Consider the following 23,229-nt stretch of genomic DNA (forward strand, 5'->3'; position numbering starts at 1 on the left):
TAATCAACCAACACAGCATTTTGACTTCAAAATATGTAATGCAATACTTCTTTTAAATAGTTAACCATAGTTTTCAACTAAAAATCAAAATAACCATATACTTTTTCATTTGAGAACATTTAAATAATATGAAATGGCTGTTTTTACTGTTTTTGAGCTGATTTTTGGGTGATTGTATAAAAAATGAAATATAATCATTTATCATTATCCTGTAGCTCCCTGGATCTCTCTTAGAATACCTGTCTTAGGAGAACGCTAATGATCAAATTAAACTCTCTAAATACAATGGTTAAATAAGGAAAGCTTACCCAAGATCCAGTGTCATATTATATATATATTTTTTTCTAGCTCCTAATAATTTCCCCAATAGTACAGATCTGTGATAAAACAAATAAATATGCTCTCCAGAAATGTGTTCATAATGGCAGACAAATTGGTGTGACATTTTTTACCACAACTACTTATTTTTTTCTTCATTCAAACTTAAGTTTACTCTAGATCCTTACTCCCTATATATATCCAAAGGCACAAATGTTTATGATTAATGTGTAAGAGAGTAAAGCTCATCTGAGAGTATATATAATTACACTTTTAAGAACATCTTGAGAGTTTGGTAAGAGATATGAAGTACATGTGTAGAGTATAATGAGAACCAGTTTGTTATTTAGTGATTATATATACTAAATCAACAATTATGAGACAGCTATTTGGTTTTTAACACCACATCTTCTTCAGTGGACATTATATTTGTTGACTTCTTTGACTCAAAGAGTGGCCTGTGTGTAGTGGTTAAGCTTCTTTTCCAAGAAAAATAATCCACTTTTTTTGAGATATCATATATTTCTCCAAGATTTATGCAGGTGTAGCATTGCCATTTGGCATTTGCATAAGTTCTGTTAATTAGAGGGTTTATTTCAATTCCATTGTATAATTATCTTGAAGCACCATTTATATTTATTTTTTAAAAAAGGGCCCCAGAAAGCCAAACCTAGACAAGGATATTCTGAATCACAACAGCACAATTTAATATAGAACCATCACATTTAAACCATTTACATGTCTAGTTGCAAATATACTTATTTTCAGCATAATTTATATATATTGATGGACAAAAAATATGGTTAGAATCATTATATGTATCTGGTTCAATAACAAACTTACAATAAATGACACATTATATCAGAGTACATTTTCTTGATAGCTGAAAAGTCTTCTTCTATCTCTAAGATACAACACTAATTCATTATTTTAAAATGAAAAAGCTAATAGCCATTATATTAGATTCACTTTTTTAAGCTCACATTCATTTGATAGTTGCATAAAATTCATTACCTACAAGTGTGGCAAAGAAGTTGGATTTTGACACTGAATGTTTGAAAGCATGTCATTGACTCTACAGACTACTACAGGCTTGATGTTTTAAAAAATGTGAATATACAATAAATTACCCAATAAACACACTGTAACTATTGCAAAAGTATGAAAATAAAGTGTTTTATTCTACTGCTCTATTGCACACATATTGCCATGAAAGGTTAATGTAGCCAGTGTCTAAAATTTTTCTGTTGCTTTAGTTTCATTGAGAATGAGTTTTTAAAAATTATGTCCATTGAATAGAGATGGAAGGATACAAAGCTGTTTGCATGATGTCAAAACACTGCAAGTGTGAGTATAAATCCTTATCTTCTACACTTCAGATCTCTATTCCTTCCTTGGAAACTGGGGAATTTTGTGTGTGGAGGTATCTAAATAAAGACCCTGCAATCTTTGTTTCATTCCTTTTGATCTTCAACTATTATGGTCCTTTAAAAATTGCCTGGCTAATATTTAGCTTATTTATTAGTGGATTTTCTATTAACCCAGTTTTTATTAAAATATTTTATTTATTTACTTTTAGAGATAGGGTAAGGAAGGGAGAAAGAGAGGGAGAGAAACAGCAATGTGTGGTTGGGACCTGGCCTGCAACACAGGCATGTGCCTTAGATGGGAATTGAACCAGTGACCCTTTGGTTCACAGGCTGATCTACTGAGCCACACCAGCCAGGGTCCAGTTTTTTTTTTTTAAATATGTATCTAGTTTGAGAATAGGTAAAAAATAATGGGCTTAATAAAATAGAACATTATTTGTTAACCAAAATAAGTTACCTAGTTTTTTATATTTTAGATAAGGTAAACTATTTCCTTCCATCTTTGTTATTACAAAATGAATGCAATGAACAAAGTTTTCACTATTGATATTTATTCTTTTTCATTGGATTTAATATGGTTATTTGCTTGAACAATTGTTTCCTCACAAAACTGTAAAATACAATGTCTGTAAAGAAAGTAAACTCCTCTACTGTACTCTTTTATGCTTTTTCTGTGAATGCACAAGCCTAAATAGGTTTAAACAAAAAGTTATGGTGATGGAGTGGATAAAAATATGATTAAGGTAAGTGTGCTGGAAAGCATGGCACATCTGAAGTATCATGTTTGCCAGAAACGGTAGTCTCCATTAATTAATCACTTTTACAGATCACATGATTTCATGTCTATAGTTTTTTTTTTTTTAAAGTGTGTCCTGCCCCTGGCTCTTCTCTCAATCCATGTCTCATAATCTTGGGATATCCACCCTTATTAATTCCAAAAATGTCCTCCTTCCAAGTGCTCCAGAGGTCATTGGGCATAGAGTAGAATTCTGACCAAATAGATGAGTAAAACTAATTTTCTTCTCACTTAGGTATAAATAATGTTCTGTAGAGATTCTGAGTGCAATGTCATATTCATCTTCAAGTTTTTAAAAAGATTTATTTATATATGTATTTTTAGAGAGAGGATAAGGGAGGGATAATGAGAGGGACAGAAACATCAATGTGTGGTTGCCTCTCATGTGTCCCCTACCAGGGACCTGGCCCACAACCCAGGCATGTGCCCTGACTGGGGATTGAACTGGTGACCCTTTGGTTTGCAGGCTGGTGCTCAGCTTACTGAACCATACCAGCCAGGGCTAACCCTCAAGTTTTGATAAAACATTAAAAATATGGGGTGTTATGACATGTAAAATTGTTTCATTTTATATCTTAAAATTTACCCTGAAAATTTAATTCATGCTTAATAACAAAAATATATTATTTGATGTTTTGCGGCAGTACAATTAAAAAAAGGAAATCTAACTTCTCAATCACAACTTTTATACATAATTTTAAACACTGTATTAACTTCTCTTTATATATGAATCACACACAAAAAATTCTTTTAGAAAAATTGCTTTCATTTGAATAATTCAGGTTGCCTCTCTTTGTTAGATCAAATGCTCAGATGATTTTTTTAGTTCATCAATTTATTCTGCTTTTTTACACACAGCTCCAGTTATTTCTATTTTGTGACTGGTGGGAAAGCATTTAAAATTCAAAAATGAATACAAGCCATTACATATCTATCTATACACTCACATATTTTTTAACTCAAGAAAAGGAGCAAAATAGTATTTAATGACTGATGAAAGTTATGTAGACACCAAATGTTAAAATTGATAGCTTCCTCCTTCTAGAACTTATTTTTACTTTATGCTTTTTTATGCATTTTAAAATTCACTGTATACTTTTTATAGTGGTGATTTGTCCAGTGCCTAAGGATGGCTTACATGAAAAAGTGCCAAAGAACAGTTTTTTAAAGTATACTTTTATTGAATTTATTAGGGTGAGATTGGTTAATAAAGATATAGTTTTCAAATGTAGAATGTTATTATACATCATTTGTATTGGATTGTGTGTTCACCATCAAAAGTCTAGTCCCTTCTGTCACCATTTATCCCCTCTTTACACTCTTTTATCTAATCCTACTCTCATTTCCCTCTGGTAGTCACTGTACACTGAGGTCTGTATCTGTGAGCTTCTTTGTTGCCTGTTTGTTTGTTTTTTGCATAATCCTTTCACCTCTTCCACATAGGCCCCAACCACACCCCCACTACAGCTGTCACTCCCTTAACAGTAAATCAACCTCTTTAATAAGGGTGAAGGGATTAAAAAGTACAAATTGGTAGTTACACAAAGTGAGGGGGATGTAAAGCACAATGTTACAATATTGTATAAAGTCAATATTATAAAGTCAATATTATTGACTTTATAGAGAATAAAGTTAATAATATTGTAGTAACTATGTATGGTGCCAAGAGGGTACTTGAAATATTGTGGGGCTCACTTGTAAAAGTAAATGATTGTCTAAACAGTATGTTATACACATGAAAATAATACAAACTAATGTTGAACATAAACTGTAATTAAAGTAAGTGTTAAAGTAAATAAAAATAAAAATAAATAAATAAATATCTAAAGACATGCAGTGCATCTCTCATGAACTTTATCTGGTGTTATGGCACTATCTCATCTTACATATGGCTCAATTTCAATTCCAATAGTAGTTTAGATAGTAAGCAAAGACATTACTTCTTTAATCATGAATTTTGTAAACTTCAGATGAAGGTAAAAATGCACTGTTTTCCCTGTTATTTCATCTTAATGACCTTGTTGACATATTGCTTTAAGGTTGCCTAATAATCATGTCTTCCATGCTCCAGGTACTCTCCTCAATGTATGTGGTAGTTGCAGACTCATTCAAAGAAGCCCAGTGCTCCCCTACAAAGATGGAGTGTATTTTTCTATCACCTTGCATATAAAGAATTCATTATATAACATTTTTGTGTGTTTGCTTTATCTATGCTTAGAATTATACATGCCACTACTAAAAGAAAAATGCATATTCGACATATGTGATAGTTAAGAACACAAATTAAGGGGTACATTATCAAATCAAGAAAATCAGCTATTTAATTCATTGCACCATTCATTGGTGTAATGTTGAGTTATTCTCATAGCTTTAGGGTGGTAATTAAACTGCACTCACCAGTGCACTAGCAAACAAGGTCTGGATGAAGATGGCATAATTTTCTTGGCTCCTTCATATCTACTCTTTTTCACAATAAGGATACTCTGTTTGGCCCTCTGTTCTTTGGGTGGGGCTTTAACTGATTTTTGAATACTTTGTAAAGCTGTCTAGTGTCAAACCAAATGAGGATGAGAACAGCAATGAGAAAGAGAGCTGTTGCTCTCCTAGGTACTCCTAGCTTGGCTTGTATTTGTACAGTTGCACTTTTTATATGGATTTTTGTCCTCCTGAATGTTATTTTTAAATATATTTGTATATGCTACACACTATCCTTCCAGCACTAGCCTGCTCTAGAGCTGTTTGAGGAAGCAGTACTTTATTTGGATGGGTATTATAAATTCTCTTCAGTCCCAGACCCTTCTGGGCTAGAGTCCATGTCAAGAAAGGCCTCTTTATTGGTAAAAGTTGAGCTGAGAGTTATGCTCTGTCGGGGCTTCACAGGTGCAAGTTCATCTAATTTAATATTTTCATTTTTGACCAGAATTGTCTTATCCATGTTTTCTTCACTGTGCCTTGCGACAACAGCATCAAATACATCTAATTTTGGTGGCAGGGTTCCGCTTTCAAATAGGTATTTGGCTAGATAAGAAATGCCAATGTTGGATAAAAATGAGGTAACCATGGCAAGAGTTTTAAATGGGAACCTCTGATTGTAGACGCCATTCTTATCAGAGTAATAACCAGGGTAAAAGATCAAGGGCTGCAGATACAGATATGGCTCACCACCAGTTATTCTCAGGAAAAGGCCAGAAACATAACCTGCCACAGCTCCATATGTATTGGTCCCCTTGACAAACAGCACACAAAGCAGTTGTGGGAAAATGATGATGTAAACGAGGTCTGAGCTGAGGTACCAGAGCCCGTACACAGTCTTCGTTAGCAATGCCATAGCCGTTGCAGATGCTCCAAACACAAACACCGTGATTCGCATAACCCAAACGATTTCCTTGTCTGATGCCTGCAAGAAATTGCCACAGTGTCAGCTTTTCACACAATGTGTTGGCTCATGCAGGAGAAGAATGCATATTCGACATGTGTTATAGTTAAGAATATGCACTATGAGATGCACTTCTGTGCTTTAAAACTTGTCAAAAGAATTCCCTGGTTTCAAATGGCTTCATTTATGGGCAAAACCAACCTAAACCACAGCATATGAAGCAAGCAAACTAGGCTGCCTCCCTGGTGGGCCTTTTGGAAGGGTTTCTGAGTACCTTATGCAGGAAACACAGACCACCTGCACCTTTCCCTGACTGTGCAGGGCAGAGGGGAGATGAGCTGTGTTGTCATAGGAGAATAATAATGCAAGGGGGGATTTTGCTTACTTTTCATTTAAAGAAATAGTTCTTATGTGGCAGAGGAAGCAAGAATAAACCATTTTCTCTCTTTCCATAGGAGCCCTACCAAATTTAAGGTTGACCACCTTAAAAAACAAGTGGGACCATTTTGTTAACTCTGACCTAGAAAATCTAGAGAAACACAAAGCCTTAGTCAAAGGAAGAAGGCAGAGAAGGATGTTGGGCCTTCAGTAGCCCACAACAGAATACTGTTCTGTACCTACTTAACACAATAGGAAAGTCAAACGGGGAGGCTATTTTCAGACAAGGGGGACTTGAGAGTCAGGTGAAGAGTAGGACAGATGTTAATACAAACACCCATGAAATAACTCACTCACCATGTTCTGCTTCCACTAGGGATCTCAAGTTTCTTATCATATTCAACTAAACTCAAAATTTTTCAAAGATATTTCAGGTTTCATTACTCTTTCATTAGAGATATGAGAGTTTAAAATATAGAAATATAATTGTACCTCTTGGAAAATAGTTATTTTTCTCTTTTGCTTTCTGTATTAACATGAATGATAACATGCATTAAAAACATTCATACATAGCATAAGTAAAAATCATTATTTAACCTTGTGTGCTTAATCAAAATAGGGTCAAACTTAATATAGAACATTAGTAAGTATATAATACTACATACACAATAAAAACACTGACAAAGACAGTAACAATAATGTAACATTTTAAAAAGACTTCTTACATTTTGTCTGAATGAAAGCTGGTAGATGTTGCGAGCAAACATTGAACTTGCTGACAAAATAGAAGAATCTGCTGATGACATGACAGCAGCAGAAACTGCACCAAGACCAAAGAAAGAAATGTATACAGGACAGAGATACTGCAGAACAATTGGTAAAATCATGTCTGCTTCTTCTTTACTTTTGGGATCTGGAATCCCATATGCTGTCTGGTTCCAGTCTGTTGAATAGAAACAAAAAACATTAACAACCACTAGAGTCATACATTCTTTATCAGTCTGGGGTCATCCTATTTACTAGGGAGTTTTTTAAAAGAAATTCAGAATGTATAAATTAACCTTATTAGCTGGGAAGTCTAATTATTCTAACTAGGTATGTTAGCCTAATTAGGGGGGAAGTCCATGTACTACTGGTCAAGTGAAATTATCCTACAGGTCCTGGCCTCTAATGGGTTTTGGTTACACTTAATCTTATTCACAATGCCTGCAGAGAACACGATGGTGATCTGTCTATCTATCTATCTATCTATCTATCTATCTATCATCTATCAACCCATATCTTCTTCAATGGTGACATTCCACTGTACAGAATCATAGAAAAAATATTAAACTGAACCATTGAGTATTTCTTCAACCATTCGAAGACATGAGCAGTAACTCAATGTTTCATTCCTGAGTCCTCAGTTATATATGCATAAATGGATGAGGACAGTACTGGGTCTATTCTCACTCATACCCTTCCTGGATAAAAAGTTGGTTTGGGAGCTTCATCGGCATTACTTCTTCCCAATTAAATTCCTTTTTGCATCAGCTTTTACTTACTGGAAATAGGAACTATGATAGATAAAGGAAAGTCTCTTTTTACTGGGTAAAATGTTCAGGAATGAGGCTGACATTTTCAGAATATATTTGGATTCTGTGGTATACAGACTTTAAATATAAGTTTATCTTTGGATAGCTCCTTTAATATTTAGTTATACAGTCGTCCCTCACTATATCATGGTTCACTTATTGTGGCTTCACTGTATCGTCGGGTTTTTTAAAAATATATCTAATTCTGTATTGCGGAGTTTTTGCTATATTGTGGGATTTTGCAGTACATAAGTATTTATATATTTATGATTTTAATTATTTTTGCCTAAAAAATTTAAACAGTATAAAAATACAAAAAAGTTAATTCAAACATATTAAAAGAATATTAAATTGAAATACAATACAGTATGTACTTCATTAGAGGGTGAATACCATACTATACACAATGGAAATGCAGTATGCCACTACTGCTTGCACAAGTTTGCCAACATGTGACTGTACACGGCACACTATTGGCTGATGAAATGGAAGGTGACCAACCACAGCACTGTGTTCCGTATCCTGGGTGCTGATTGGCTCAGTGACCATAGCATCAGTCTGTTTGCTCTCCCGCACTGCTTCTCCTTGTCCACTTCACATTGACATCTGATTGCTGTGTGTAGTGTTGCTCTGCGGTGTTGTGTTTTTGTGAAATTTTTGTAAAGTTTGAATTTATTTTAAGCCCTATGATGCCACACAAACATTCCGCACCTTCTAAGGCTTCTGGCAGTGAATCCAAGTGCCAGAGGAATATGCTTACCGTCAAAGAAAAGGTGGAAATTCTCAACATGTTAAAGGAAGGCAAAAACTATGCAGCGGTAGGCCACCATTGCGGGATCAACAAATCTACTGTTCACTACTTAAAGAAAGACGAGAAGAATATTAGGTCTATGGCAACAATGACTTTTAACAAGACTGCAAACAGGGTGGTCACTTCCTGCAATAAGGCCATTGTGAGGATGGAGTCTGCACTGGTCCTGTGGATAAATGACCGTGGGAAGAAGAATATCTCGCTGGATACCAACACTATCCTGGCGAAGGTCAAGAAACTTTATGATAGTTCTGTGGAAAGCACGGATGTTCATGACGGTGATGAGGATGAAGATGAGGACAAGGATGCAGTGGCAGGACTGTTGAGTGCTTCTCCCACCAGACCAACCCCATTCAGTGCCAGCAAGGGCTGGTTTGAGAAATTTCAGAGACGCTTTGGATTTAAGAGTGTTTCTCTGCCTGGAGAAGCTGCCTCTTTGGATAAAAAACAGTGCCAGCAACTCCCCATAACTACGTTCATCACTCGGATGGAGAGATCAGTTATGCCTATGTGTTTAGCAGAAATAGAAGACACAGCTCAGGGTGAAGATACTGTACCACTTGATGAAGTGGTGCCTTCAGAAGAGCTGTAATTCTCTTCTTGGCTGTGCAGTACATTCATCTCATCGTCATCACCTTCATCACCATCAGTACTGCACGGCTACATAATTCTTGATCTTCATCATTCAAATTTCATACATCACTGGTGAGTACCCATATAGAATTTTATATGTTGTTAAAATTATGTAGGTTTAAAAGTGTAGAAAGTGTTTAAGAGCACATGAAGTGTTTATAAGAGTGTGGGAAAGGTTAATAAGAGAGTGGGAAAGGTTTATAGGAGTGTGGGGAGGGTTTATAAAGCCTTAAAATATATATAAATAATAAAATACATATAATGCTGCTACTTCAAGGATTTTCACCTATCGAGGGGGTAAATGGAACGTAAGTCCTGCGACAGGTGAAGGATCACTGTATAGTAGTCCTCCATCTGTGTTTTTGCTTTCCGTTACTCATCGTTTTTACTTTTCAGTTACTCGTGGTCAACCATAGTCTGAAAATAGAAAATTCCCAAAATAAACAATTTATAAGTTTTAAATTGCACCGTGTTTTGAGTAATGTGATGCAGCCTTTTACAGTTCTGCCCCATCTGGCTAGCAATGTATCTATCTATGCTATATATGCTCCTCATGCATTAGTCACTTAGTAGCTGTCATGGTACCACACTGCTTGTGTTTAGCTAACCTGTATGCAATGTCACAATACCTACACCATTCACGTCACTTCATCTCATTATTATATGCATTGTGTCACCACCCATCATCACCAAAAAAAGAAAGATGAATACTGTAAAATAAGATATTTTGAGGGAGATAAAGACCACATTCATATAACTTTTATATAGTATATTATTGTAATTATTCTATTATTCTTAATATATCACTGTGCCTAATTTATAAGTTAAACATTATCATAGGTATGTAAGAATAGAATAAAACAGTATATATAACAGATCCTCAAATAATGTCATTTTATGAAATTGTTGATAAGATATCACAGGAACCGAACTCTTCCTTGTTATTAATTAGCCTGTGGTAAAACTGACTTCATTATATGTTGATTTGCTTAAAATTGCAGAACCAATCAATGGCATTAAGTGAGGACCTACTATATTAGTTTTGGTACTATCTGCAATTTCAGGCATGTGTTGGAGGTCTTGGACTGTATCTGCCCATGGATGAGGAGGTGACTTGTAGTAGTATGTGCTAAAAATACAACAGATTTTTTGTGTGTACATTAGTATAGCTCCTTCTTTTATTCATTGAACTTTTGTAATGTCATGAGTAAAGAACCAAATAGGAGTCTTTTCCTTTGGACCTTACCATTTTTTCTCCCCCTGTTTTCCATTATAATTGTTCAAACCATGATTTGATAAAGCTTATTTTATAGCATTAACTAAGATGCTATGATACCAGAAATAACAACCACTAAAATGTGTACTTAATCCAAGAAAAAAATCTTTTATACATTTTTCAGTCTATTGTCCTACAATGCACACATACACAGACTAATGGCCAGATCTGTCTTCTGATTATGACATACATGCTATCTTTTATTCAAAGCCACACAATCACCTTTGTCAGACATCTTTTTAAGTGTTTATTTATTAATCATGGATGAACTGGAATAGAGAGTATACAATATGAACCATAACTGCTCTTTTCAAAATTAAATAATACAATAAATAGCTCTACTAATTGAAAATCAAAATAGGCATTGAGTATCATCCTGGATAATCTTTACAAAACACAACAGAGTGAAATGCCACCTTCTTAAATCTGTTTTAATTAGTTAAACCTAGAGAGCTTCTTTAAATTTGGGTTAATATGACATACTTGCATGAAATACTCAAAAGCTGTATAACATGGGAACATAAGGTTCAGGAGTAATCAATAAACTCAATCAAGGGTGAGAATTAAAAAATGTTCTAGATAGAGGCTGATGGTGAGGTAAGCATTTTTAATGTTCTTTGTACCAATTTTGAATAAGATATTCTCTAAGTGACTTAGTGCCTTAATTTATCTTTACCTACACATCTATTGACCAATTTCTCCAAAAAGGAAAACTTAACAAACTATTCAAAAGGTAAAGCAGGAATCTCAAGTCTAAAGTGGTCACAATGGCAGGTAAACTTCTTTTTAGCCAGTAACCATTGACTCTGGCTGTACTTTGACTCATCAAGGAAATTTTTAAAAAGCACTGGTCACTGGCTCTATCTTAGATTGTCAAAATAAAATCCTTATGGGCTAAGAGAGAAATGCTATTTTGCTATTATGCTATTTTTTAAGGAGTCTTTCTTCCCCTGGGTGATGTCAGTGTACTACTTGGTTGAGAACCACTACTCACAGGATTGATTACAAGTACACACTGTTGAAAAGTATAACAACACTGGGAGAGGGGATGCTTATAAATATTTTATTGGCAGGGTGAGCAATGGAAAAATGTTTGGGGAGCATAAATGTAAGATACAATTTGAACACTATATCAAAGGTATATATATGAGGGGGGACCCAAAAATTATGGAATTATCTTCTGGAAGGTAGGCTCCTTGTAATACAGGCTTACTCTGCTACAGGACTATTCTAGGAACCCGTCTCTAGCAGTGTACCAGCTGGCGTTGTTGTGAGAGGCTGCATTCAGCATCAGTGAATTGTTTTTGAAGAGTCCTTCAACACATCTGCCCATTTCATGATGGGGGGTTTATGAGTGCACCTGCCCACACTGCTCTTAGTTCAGAACTTTTTGACTGAAAATGGCATGACCTCCATGCCAAACCCTCGCTATTTACCCTATCTCAGCCTGAGTGACTTTTTTTGTTTTCCCTGAATGAAAAAAGTCCTCAAAGGGAAATGTTTTGCTCATGTGCAAGAGGTGAAACAAATAATGGCAGAAGCACTAAAAGGCATCAAAATCAACAAGTTCAAAAACTGTTCTGAGCAGTGAAAAAAAATCTTGGTAGGTGTATTGCATGAAATGGCGAGTACTTTGAAGGTAATTGAAGTTTAAATATGTGAGAAAAAGTATACAATTTTTAATAAATAAATTCTAGTTTTTTTTAGAGGAAGTGGGAGAGGGAAAGCATTTGTGGTAATTGTTAACTTTGGTGAAGCCTGAGTGAGTTGATTAGTGAAGCTGCAATAGAGTTACCTGTTGATGCTCCAATGGCCCCAATGAGTATGGCTGGTAGAGCCATCACCAGGCATCCAAAAGCTGCCAGAAAGGATAGCACCTGAGCATAGGTGGCTGAAGATGAGGAGAGGACCCTCTGAAAGTAGGCTTGCCATGGGATTCCACCCAACATCTGCATGAGAACCACAGGAACTCAGAATAAATTGGAGGCAAGTAGAATCCATTAGATATTTTTAACATGATATTTTTTACAATCACCTTCAGAATAGTCATTTGTACATCTCTGAAGTGTAGAAAATAGCCCTACATGCCACACATCTCAATTGTTTTCATTATGTTATTGTCATATTTATAATTACGCAGACTTTCCTCAAGTTGTTTTCCTTCATAATCATGTGAAATGTTTTATTTTCCTAAATTTACCTACTTGAAGTTGCATTACAATTACCATGAAGACTATTTTTTCTTATCTAGATGCCCATCTTAATCATCACAAAATTATTTCAAAATATTAAGATTCCGAAAATATGGAGTTTTTCAATCTGAACCCATATAACCCAATGAATATTTCCAGACTGTAATGTGTGCCAGGGAAGGTAATGGTTGTCCAAGCACAAAGATGAATAAGGACTGGTTCTTGCTTAGGCTTCACTGTTCCCTGGGAGAGTCAGTGCATCACAGTGTTTTCCAAAGTGGTGTGTGCAGAGTGCTCAAGACAAAACAGTAGGGCATCAACAATATTAGGATTTCTATTGATAGTCATTTTATTTCATACTTGAATGTTATATGGCTGTTTTATTAAATTATTTATAGTGCATTAGTGAGGTGTATATATTTATATATAAATAATTTGTAATTACATGTACCTGTATTGGGAATGTACTTAAAATTCATATTGAGGCAAATATGTTTGGAGATGTTGAACTATTGTATAATATATTGCATGCAATAAAAAGATACTTATGGTGACAAAAGTGAAAAGCAATGAATCATGTGGGGGTAACAGAGGGGTGGAATGGTGTGAGGAAGCACACTGCCTGGTAAACAGGAAAACTTACAGAAGTGATATTGGAAAAAGTCCTTAAGCACTGGGAGGGTATACTAGATGGAGATGAAGAGAGAAGACAGTATCTGGCAGAGAATTAAATAGAAAAAGAAAGAAAAAGAACAACAAAGCAGCTATGAGAACACTATGTGTTTTGTGTAACTAGAAGTTAGTGTATAGGGAATGGTAAGAGAGAAGGCTGGGAAAATACCTTCCCCTTTATAACTGCCACATTCCTCTGACTGACATACAGTTAGTGTTCAATAAATATATGTTATATGAATGAGTGATGATGAATGAGCTTCCCATATCACAATGTATTTAAGTCGATTCTTTAATTGCCAGTCTCTCTCAATAGGTTCTAAATCTTGGGATGTCTGTCTTGTTTATCATTGTCACATCTATGTCATTCAGAATGCCTGCCACGTATTGATTCCAGAACAATTTTCTTTAAAAAAAAAAAGCCATACATGGCCGTCTGGCTAAGATGGAGGTGTTGGTGCATACACTTTGCTTCCTTGCACAACCAAATGGACAACAAATTTAGAAACCAAAAATAAAATGACCAGAACTGCCAGAAAATTGAACTGTATTGAAGTCCAACAACCAAAGAGTTAAAGAAGAAATATTTATTCAGATTGGTAGGAGGGGTGGAGATGTGTAGTGTGGCAAGGTGGCTAATGGAGGACTGGGTGGGCAAGGCAGTGGCTGGAAGACCAGATGGATAAATTGGGAGGAACAACTGGGGAGCAAGGCAGACTGTGCAACCCAAGGTTCCAGCATGGGGCAATAAAGCCTCAAAACCTCTGGCTATAAAAAGCTATGGGAATTGTGGCAGAAGAAGAAATTCCCAGCCTCAAAGGAGAGCTCATTGGAAAAACCCACAGGGTCTGAGAACATACACAAAAGCCACCCACCTGGGATTCAGTACCAGAAGGATCCAATTTGCTTGTGGGAAGCAGAGGAAATGACTGAAAGCCAGCCGAGAGCTGAGCAAGTGGCACTGTTCCCTTTTGAACCCCATCCCCACATAGGGCACCATAATGAAGGCTAACTGGACTGCTCCACCCTAGTGAATACCTTAGGCTCCACCCCTTAGAATGTAACAGGCCCTCAGAGACAAAAAAAATACAGCCCAAATTGAGGAACAGAAAAAATACAACTAAGTGATGAAGAGATAGCCAACCTATCAGATGCAGAGTTCAAAACATTGGTAATCAGGATGCTCACAGAAATGGTTGAATATGGTTGCAAAATAGAGGAAGAAGTTAAGGCTATGAAAAGTGAAATAAAGGGAACCAACAGTGACTAGAAGGAAACTGGGATGCAAATCAACAATTTGGAGCATAAGGAAGAAGTAAATATTCAACCAGAACAGATGAAGAAACAAGAATTCAAAAAATTAGGAGAGGCTTAGGAACCTCTGGGACTACTTTAAATATTCCAATGCCTGAATCATAGGGGTGCCAGAAGGAGAAGAGGAAGAACAAGAAATAGAAAACTCATTTGAAAACATAATGAAGGGGAAATTCACTAATCTGGCAAAGGAAATAGACTTCCAGGAAGTCCAGGAAGCTCAGAGAGTCCCAAAGAAGTTGGACCCAAGGAAGCACACACTAAGGTGCTGAGGTCCACCCTGCCTGGTCTTAGGAATCTGTAACTGCCTGTGACTATGGCTGAGTAAGAGGCCTCTGAACCAGGAGACGCTAAGGAGACAAAAACTTATTTCCTTGGCATAAACACTGCCTGTTCTAATGCCTGGCTCCCTGTGCATGATAGGCAGTGAATGATGGGTAACAATTCTCTAGGAAAGAGAATGAATCTAAGACAGATGCAATCATGTGGGAATGCCCTAAGGGAAGAGACTCAGGGGGCTGTGGAAATAAAGGGGTGATCAACATCGACCCCTGCCCCCTTGGCCTTGCCAAAGCCTGAGTCCTTGAGAAATCCAAGTCTCCCAGCTGCCTTTGTCTCCTCTGCCTGACTCAGACCTGCAGAAATAACAGGGACAGTGCAGTCCAGACCAGAGTCAGCAGATCCCCGGGGTAATTAGGCCTGAGACATAGAATGTGAAAGACCCTGTGAGATCTGCTTGCTGGAGGATGCTATTTAATTAAAATATGAAGGCACACAGAGGAAACAAAACTAAGTTTTTAAGTCCTGTAGTCTTTTTAAATGGTAAAACCTCTAAATCTCTGGCTTAGGATCCCAGCAGGAGATCTGCCAGAGCCTTTCAAAGCTAACTACTTGTAATTTGCAAACGGTATTTGTATTTAAGAATAAAAGCTTGCTTGGGCAAAAAGATGAGGTACTCCCCACTAGAGAGAGTGGTTGTTTTCATCCCTATTTCTCCATAGGACTCAGTTGTCCATGTGTATGTTTTTCTTGTGTTTCGATGAGCCACCTGCAGTGTTCTGCAATCACTGCCAGTCAGTGGCCCAACACTAAGGCACATCTTAAGTACACTACCCAAGATTAAAGAAAAGGAGAGAATTTTAAAAGCAGCAAGAGATGAGGTGACAGTTACCTACAGAGGAGTCCCCATAAGACTATCAGTTTATTTCTCAACAGAAACCTTCCAGGCAAGAAGGGGCTGGAAAGAAGTATTCCCAGTCATGAAAGGCAAGGACCTACATCCAAGATTACTCTATCCAACAAAGCTATCCTTTAAAATTGAAGGGCAGATAAAGTGCTTCCCAGGTAGGGTCGAGTTAAAGGAGTTCATCTCACCACCAAGCCCTTATTATATGAAATGTTAAGGTGACTTATCTAAGAAAAAAGATGATAAAAAATATGAACCGTAAAACATGACAACAAACTCACAACTATCAACAACCAAGCCTAAAAAAGCAAAAACAAAACCAAACTAAGCTAACAACTAGAACAGAAACAAAAATGGAGGTCACATGGAGGGTTATCAGTGGGGAGAAGGAGGGGAAAGAATGGGGGAAAAGAAGTGTAAATGAAAGGGTAGGGATAAAGTACATGGGGGGAGGTTAAGAATAGTAAAGGAAATGAAGAAGCCAAAGAACTTATGTGTACAACACATGAACATGAACTGAGGGGATGGGGAATGCAGGTAGGGGGATTGCAGGATGGAGGGGAATAAAGGGGAGAATAAATGGGACAATTGTAATCAATAAAATATATTTTTAAAAGCCATAGATGTTCAAAAGTAAAAAAAAAATTTAAAGATTCTAAAATTTATAATCTCATGCCTCAAGTCTATATTTTTCCAAACATTTCCTTTTGTCTTTCAATTGGTAAATCAATATATCATTAACCTCTTCTATGTAAATCAATATTGCTCAATAATATCAATGACTACAGGGTCCAGCAGGAGTGTGGCTTGCTTCGGTGTGGTTGGTAGAGTAATAATATGGGTATAATAATTTGTAGGTTTAATTTGAACATTTCACCTAAAATATCATATGGTATGCTTAAGTGTCATATTGTTAGGTTACAGAATTGTATGCTCATGATTTTGTAAGAAAAAGGGGCATTATTTGTGCCAGATCCTGTATATGGATTGATATATAATAATTTACATACCAATCTCTCTGGACATTTAGGTCACAAGTAGGGTAAACTTTGACTCCCACTGACAAACAGAAGCTCTGTTTGGCAAGGTGGAAAATGGGCCTGGAGGTGAGAGAGGTACGTGTGCTGACTTCAGGGAGACCACTGATGGGCTCTCACAATAGGCCAGGTGAGGAAAGTTGTCAGCCTGATCTAGTGCTAACACAGGGACAGTGGGCAGGTTCCGGATGGGACTGAGTGATACCTTGAAGGCATCATGAGCAAAGCTTGACAAGTCATTTGTATGATAATTGGGAGATCAGAAAGATAACTGGAAGATCAGAGACCATTGGTGAAATATTTCAAGGCTTATTTCTATAGTTATTCATTCATTCATTCAACATCTATTTCAACTTATTCTACAATTTACAAAATCAACTTGACTTAGTCAAATAACTTCATTAGATGGAACAACTTTAGCCATCACTGGATATTATACTTTATCTTGAAAATTAGTAAATCTGAGGAATAAACATGTGGTGTAGAAGAAATGACTTTGGGATTTTGATTCTTCTCTATTTCAGTCTCTTGCTCAGATAATTGTGTGATTATTAATGAATTACCTAACTTATTCTAACTTCTCCATATAACCATAAATATCACTGCCATGCAGGTACAATTACACACACATAATGTTTGATCTCTTTTTCCATTAAATTCAAAATTGCAAACAGTTCAAGAATAATTTCAGCTGATACATTTCTTAACAATCCTTGGGAAAGAAAACCCCTTGCCACCACAGGAAATTTTTTTGTGGTTTTCCTGTGTTCTTAACAAGGAAATGTTTTATTGAGATAGAAACGTCTAATTTCAGTGCTAAAACTTAGCAGGGTGCCACAAACACAAAGTACAATAATCACAACCTATTGTGAACCCTCTAAAGAGGAAAAATAAACAATTTTCCCTTAATTCTGATATAAAAAGTGTTTAATTAATTTATTTATTCATTTATTTTTTAGCCTCACCTGAGGACAAAAAATTCCTATTGTTTTTACAGAGGGAGAGACAAAGGAAGGGAGAGAGAGAAACATCAAAGACAGAGAGAGAGAAGAATACATTGATTGGCTCCCAAACACTCCTGGACTAGGGATTCTATGTGCCTGTTCGGGGGACTGAACCCATAACCTAGGCACCTGTCTCCATCATAAATCAAATTTGCAACCTTTCAGTTATAGGAAGAAGCTTCAACCTACTGAACCACCCAAGCCAGAGCAATGTTTTATTTTATAAAAATATGTATAATTAGCCAAATCACAAAATATGGCAGGTTCTTCAGGTTTTTTACTCTTCCCTCACCTTGCAATCTGCCTTTATCTCTCCTGTGCCCACCTCCCACTGCCAGCATCTCTGCCCTGAGGTTCTGCTCATTCCCAAGTCACCTCTGGCTGTCCTAGGCTTCTTTCCTTGAAGACGCCTTTGCCAATTTATCTCATACACTTATGGCCTAGGGCACCACTAATGTACTTTCTGTGTAGAGACTGAAGAACTGTAGTAGTTCAGAAGAATTTGCCTTTAATGCCTAATTCAAAATACAAAAAAAAGTCCTTTTAGATGGCTTGGCTCTCAGGTTGGGGAAGGTATCTGGAGATAGGACAAGTTGTTCCTTCATTTACAGCACAATGGAAATGTGTACACACCACACATAATACCGTGGGTGGTATCCCTTTAAAATCTCATTTGCTCTCTCCAAATTGACACTGTAAATCGCTCCATCCTTCCAATAGAAATGGTAGGTTCAGAAATGGACAGGAGCCAGTAGGTGAAATTTACATGTAAACATTAAAATCTTGAAAATGCATTTGATTTTAGGAAAAATTAGATTGCATTCCTCAGGTGAGACACCACTTACCAACAACAGAAAACTGTCAAGCCAAGTGTAGACTTCAAATGATTCAATGGTCCCCAGCCAAGGAGCCTGGTATTTGGTGTGCATAGCAGTGAACCCAATGTTGGTAACTGCAGGGTGTGACAGTGCAAAAGGGACGCTGATCCACTGTAACGAAAGAGTGACATTAGAGTATTAGGCAATGATTTTTAACTGTTTAGTGTATGCCAGTCATTTATATGGCATTTGTATTTTTTTGTTTCTTTTATTCTTATAGACCATATATTTCAGTAGTTCCTCTTGCTCAGACAGAGAATAACCTGGAATCATGTCCTCTGTGGAACATCATGAAAGAGTGACTTAGAAAAAAAGTTAAAGTAACTGCCTTGGCCAGTGTGGCTCAGTCGATTGGAGCATCATCCTGAACACATAAAAGGTTGCAACCAGGGCACATGCCTAGGTTTGTTGCAGGTTTGGTTCTCTGGTTAAGGCACATGCCTAGGTTACCAGTTCAATTCCTGATCTGGGAGTGTATGAGAGGCAACCAATTCTCTTTCTCACATCCATGTTTCTCTTTCTCTCTCCCCCGCTCCTTTTCTATCTAAAAAGCAATGAAAATAATGTCCTCGAGGATTAAAAAAAAGGTTAAAGTAACATATTTTCTACTTCTGTGTTTAATTTACCGATAATATCAACTATAGGAGCAGTCACTAGGCATTTGGGAAGAAAACATTAAATTTGAGAACATACATACTTATATGAACTTTTTATGTTTTCTTGAAATTAGAAAAAATTATCCACTCATTAAAATGATAAGGAAAGATTTGATTGAGAAATGGTTGGATGAAACAAAGCTTCAAGGATGAGTCCAGTACATAATTGGTAGAAGAAAAAAGAAGGAACAGATAGTATCTGGCCAAGAGTAGAACATATGGTGTGTGTTTGCGTATGCATGCACACATGCATGTGCACATCTGTTGGGTTAGGTTTGCTTTCAGGGAGGTGATTCTGTGAAGTAGGACACATAAGGATAGATAAGGATAGATATGTGGACACATAAGGATAGATATTCAAGGAGAGAGCCTTGAATTGTAAGCTAAAAGATTTGTATTTTCTTTTGTTGGCAACTAGAAACTGGAGGAATTTCCTCTGGGTTTTAAAAATATTTTAGTAGAAATTCTTTTTCATTTTAATATCATAGAGATGAACAGTCAGTTAAGAAAAAGGGAGGAGTCAGGAAGAGTAGTCAGGTGGCACTGATATAATCCAGATAAAGTCCTGGAGTTGAGTAATGATATTGGAAATGAAAAAATATCAGTACAAAAAGCAAAAACTCATGAAAACAGATTCAATAGTCTCTAGTTATAGCAGTAAGAAAACAGGTCAGAAGAAAGAAAAAACTAACATGTAAACCTCAGATTTATAGTTGTAGGATGATTATAAAATCTACAGAATTATAGAATTTGAAAAGAGGAGATGGTTCATTCCATAAGTTGATTAATTATATATGAGGGGGACCCCCAAAACACAAAATTTATTAATAAAAAATGTGTATTTATTCTTAAATGTTTAAACTTCAGTCACATTCAAAGCACTCTCCATGTGATGCAATGCACCTTTTGAGATGCTTTTCTCACTGCTCAGAACAGTTTTGGAACTTGTTAATTTTGATGCCTTGTAGTGCATCTGTGTTTTTTTGTTTTGCCTCTTCCACATAGGCACAATGTTTTCCTTTGAGGACTTTTTTCATTCAGGGAAACCAAAACCAGTCACTTGGGGCAAGATCAGGTGAATGCTGAGGGTGGGACAGGAGGGTCATGCTGCTTCTGGACAAAAACAGCTGAACACTCAGTGTGCTATAGGCAGGTACTCTCATAAATCACCCAACATGAAATGGGCAAATGTACTGAGAGTCTTCAAAAGAAAATTCACTAAAGCTGAATACAGCCTCTCACAACACCAACTGGTACACTGATACTGATGCGTTCCTAGAACACTCACCTAGCAGGGGAAGCCTGTACTGCAAAGGACTTGCCCTCCACAAAATAATTCCCAGTTTTTTAGAGGGGAGGTTTCCCTCATATGTATGTGTAAGATTTGAAGCTTAAAGAATAAACTTTATTTGGCCTTTTATTCCAATTTAATAGGACCTCAAGTAGTAACAAACAAAACTTTATTCCTTACCAATTTAGTTACATTTTGCAGCAAAAACCTCTCTAATATGTATCCTTCCATAATTTGCCCTGTCATGTTCAAATTAGTACATTTAATCTATGCACCCATGTGTTTTAAATTCTGGTCTCATACAAAGCAATACATCATAAATAAATAGATTCACCCCCTAGAAGTGTGTTTCTTAGAGTGCCAAGTGCATTCTTTATGAGAACCGTCATTGTCTAACTAAGCTTACCTGATATTTTGAACAGATGTTTGTTTCTGGAAGTTTATGATGATGCTAAGAAAATTCAGAATTTCAGCACTGTCCACTTTTTTTAGATATTTAAAAATAAAGAAAAATAGACTTCCTTGAGCAAGTTAAATATTTTTGGATTTGACTAAAATATAAGTGAGTAAAATTCAGTCAAATGCAAGAAATGACTGAACTGTTAATTCTGACTGTAATTAGTTCTTTTGAATTTTCCTCCTGTATATTAGTAATGCTAGAAAGTAAAGAACAAAACAAACACAAATGAGTATGAAATTCATTCTTCATTTCTCCTTTTTAAGTGTCTTAAACACTGAAACTGTCCAAAGCTTTTCATGATACAAAAACAAGCAAACAAACAAACAAACAAGGAGAAGCAAGGCTGCTTTGATCACCTGAGTCACGATGTGCGGCCTTAGCTCACTCTGTCCATGGCCCTTGCACAGAGATCATGTACATGTATGAACCCCTCACAGCTCCCAGCACAGACTGTGCATTCTATTTTCTCTATACTCTCTTAGGTGTTGTGTTAGGTGTTAGATATTATTATACACATAATTATAATCATCACATTTTAAGGTATTAATTTGCAAAAGCTAAACATTGACTAAAATGTGTTCATGACATCCAAAAGTGCTTTTAGTTCAATACTAATAATTTCATGTCTCATAAGTATACAGTACCTTTTATTTAATAAAGCATAGATATATTACCTAATTTAACCTGGGATATATATGCAGTACCTAATAAATCTTTTTAGTGCCTTACATAATTAAGCCTTTTCTTTGCTTTTAGACCCCAAATACTAAATTAATATTGAATTAATATTGAAATAGACAGTATTTCCAAGGGGAGAATTTCTATGACTTTCGAGCAATTACAGAGAGTAACTGAGACTAATATAAAATGAAGATAAGGGCATAACACAGTTTAGCATCAAGGTTTAAATTTTAACATAGAGGAAAGGGTCTTGTCTTCAAACCTCAAGGAAGATTACACATTGAGTTTCCACCAGATGTACACTCGAAGGAAAGGAAGACTTAGACTTTTCTAGGAATTAAACTGAAGGGACACTTTTCTGGAAAAATCTAACAAAACTAGAATTTTTCATTTAATTAATTCATTAAGAAATTTAATATTTCATGGTATCCAACTTACTATATATTACTTGGGATGAAAAATAACATTTCTGTTAGCTGTTGCTGTGTTAGTATAAAATGCTGCATTATCTTTTACAACAGAAGTAAGTAAAAGAAGGAAGTAACAGAGAGGAGAGAATGAGGAGGTAAGGGGGAAGGAGGGAGAGAGGGAGGAAGGAAAGAAGGAAAATGGGAAAAAGGGAGAAAGGTAGGGAGGGAGAAAGAAAGAAAGGAACAGAGGGATAGAAGGAAGGAGGGAGAGAAAAAGGGAGAGGGGGAGGGAGAGAAAGTCTGTCAATGGCCCCACTTACCAGGCCTATGAAAATACAAAAGAGCTGAACAACATCCGTGTAGGCCACGGAATAGAGACCACCCACCAGGGTGTATAGAGTGGCGATGAGTGCAGAGACGATGACAGAAGCATGCACATTGATGTCAATGATCACACTGATGGTGGCTCCTAGAAGAATGCAAACAAGAGAGTGCTATGGTCAAGGTACTCAAATGGACTCCATGTTTTAGGCAAAGACATACTGAAAGTTCAGTGACAGCATGTATTTGTCCCAGTGTTATGTGAAATATGACAGCTAAAGTTAGTTTTCATATTGAAAATTTTAAATTTCAGTACATTGACTATGCATATACATGCATATATTTAAAAATTCTTCTAATTTAAAAATTAGTGCTTTGCTAACTTATTTATGTAAGGATGCCTGAAATTTATGATATGATTTCAGAAGTCCATGAAATACATGAAATTTAATTCTAAAAGAACTTATATTAATTCTACCAATTATTGTAAACTCCAACTTAAAGTTAAATATATGCAATATATTTACTCACATCTATGAAAAAGCAACCCTTTATGATGAGCATACTAACCCATTTCCACATTTTACAATTAATA

At 36.2% G+C, this 23,229-nt stretch overlaps 1 protein-coding gene across 1 annotated transcript in view; it reads right to left on the minus strand.

The window, feature by feature from the left end:
* Nucleotides 1–1,004: 1,004 nt before the first annotated feature.
* The window catches only part of SLC5A7 (solute carrier family 5 member 7), a 33,242-nt gene continuing 11,017 nt past the window's right edge, over nucleotides 1,005–23,229 (minus strand). Inside the window, exons 5-9 of the mRNA XM_028512462.2 lie at nucleotides 22,634–22,782; nucleotides 18,783–18,926; nucleotides 12,328–12,481; nucleotides 6,964–7,181; nucleotides 1,005–5,881 (exon numbers count right to left, since the gene is read on the minus strand). Of these exons, the coding sequence (XP_028368263.1) occupies nucleotides 5,255–5,881; nucleotides 6,964–7,181; nucleotides 12,328–12,481; nucleotides 18,783–18,926; nucleotides 22,634–22,782 (1,292 nt within the window). The 3' untranslated portion in view covers nucleotides 1,005–5,254. The remainder of the gene's footprint in view (nucleotides 5,882–6,963; nucleotides 7,182–12,327; nucleotides 12,482–18,782; nucleotides 18,927–22,633; nucleotides 22,783–23,229) is intronic.

This window comes from Phyllostomus discolor, chromosome 5, assembly GCF_004126475.2.
Source record: "Phyllostomus discolor isolate MPI-MPIP mPhyDis1 chromosome 5, mPhyDis1.pri.v3, whole genome shotgun sequence".
Lineage (NCBI taxonomy): Eukaryota > Metazoa > Chordata > Mammalia > Chiroptera > Phyllostomidae > Phyllostomus > Phyllostomus discolor.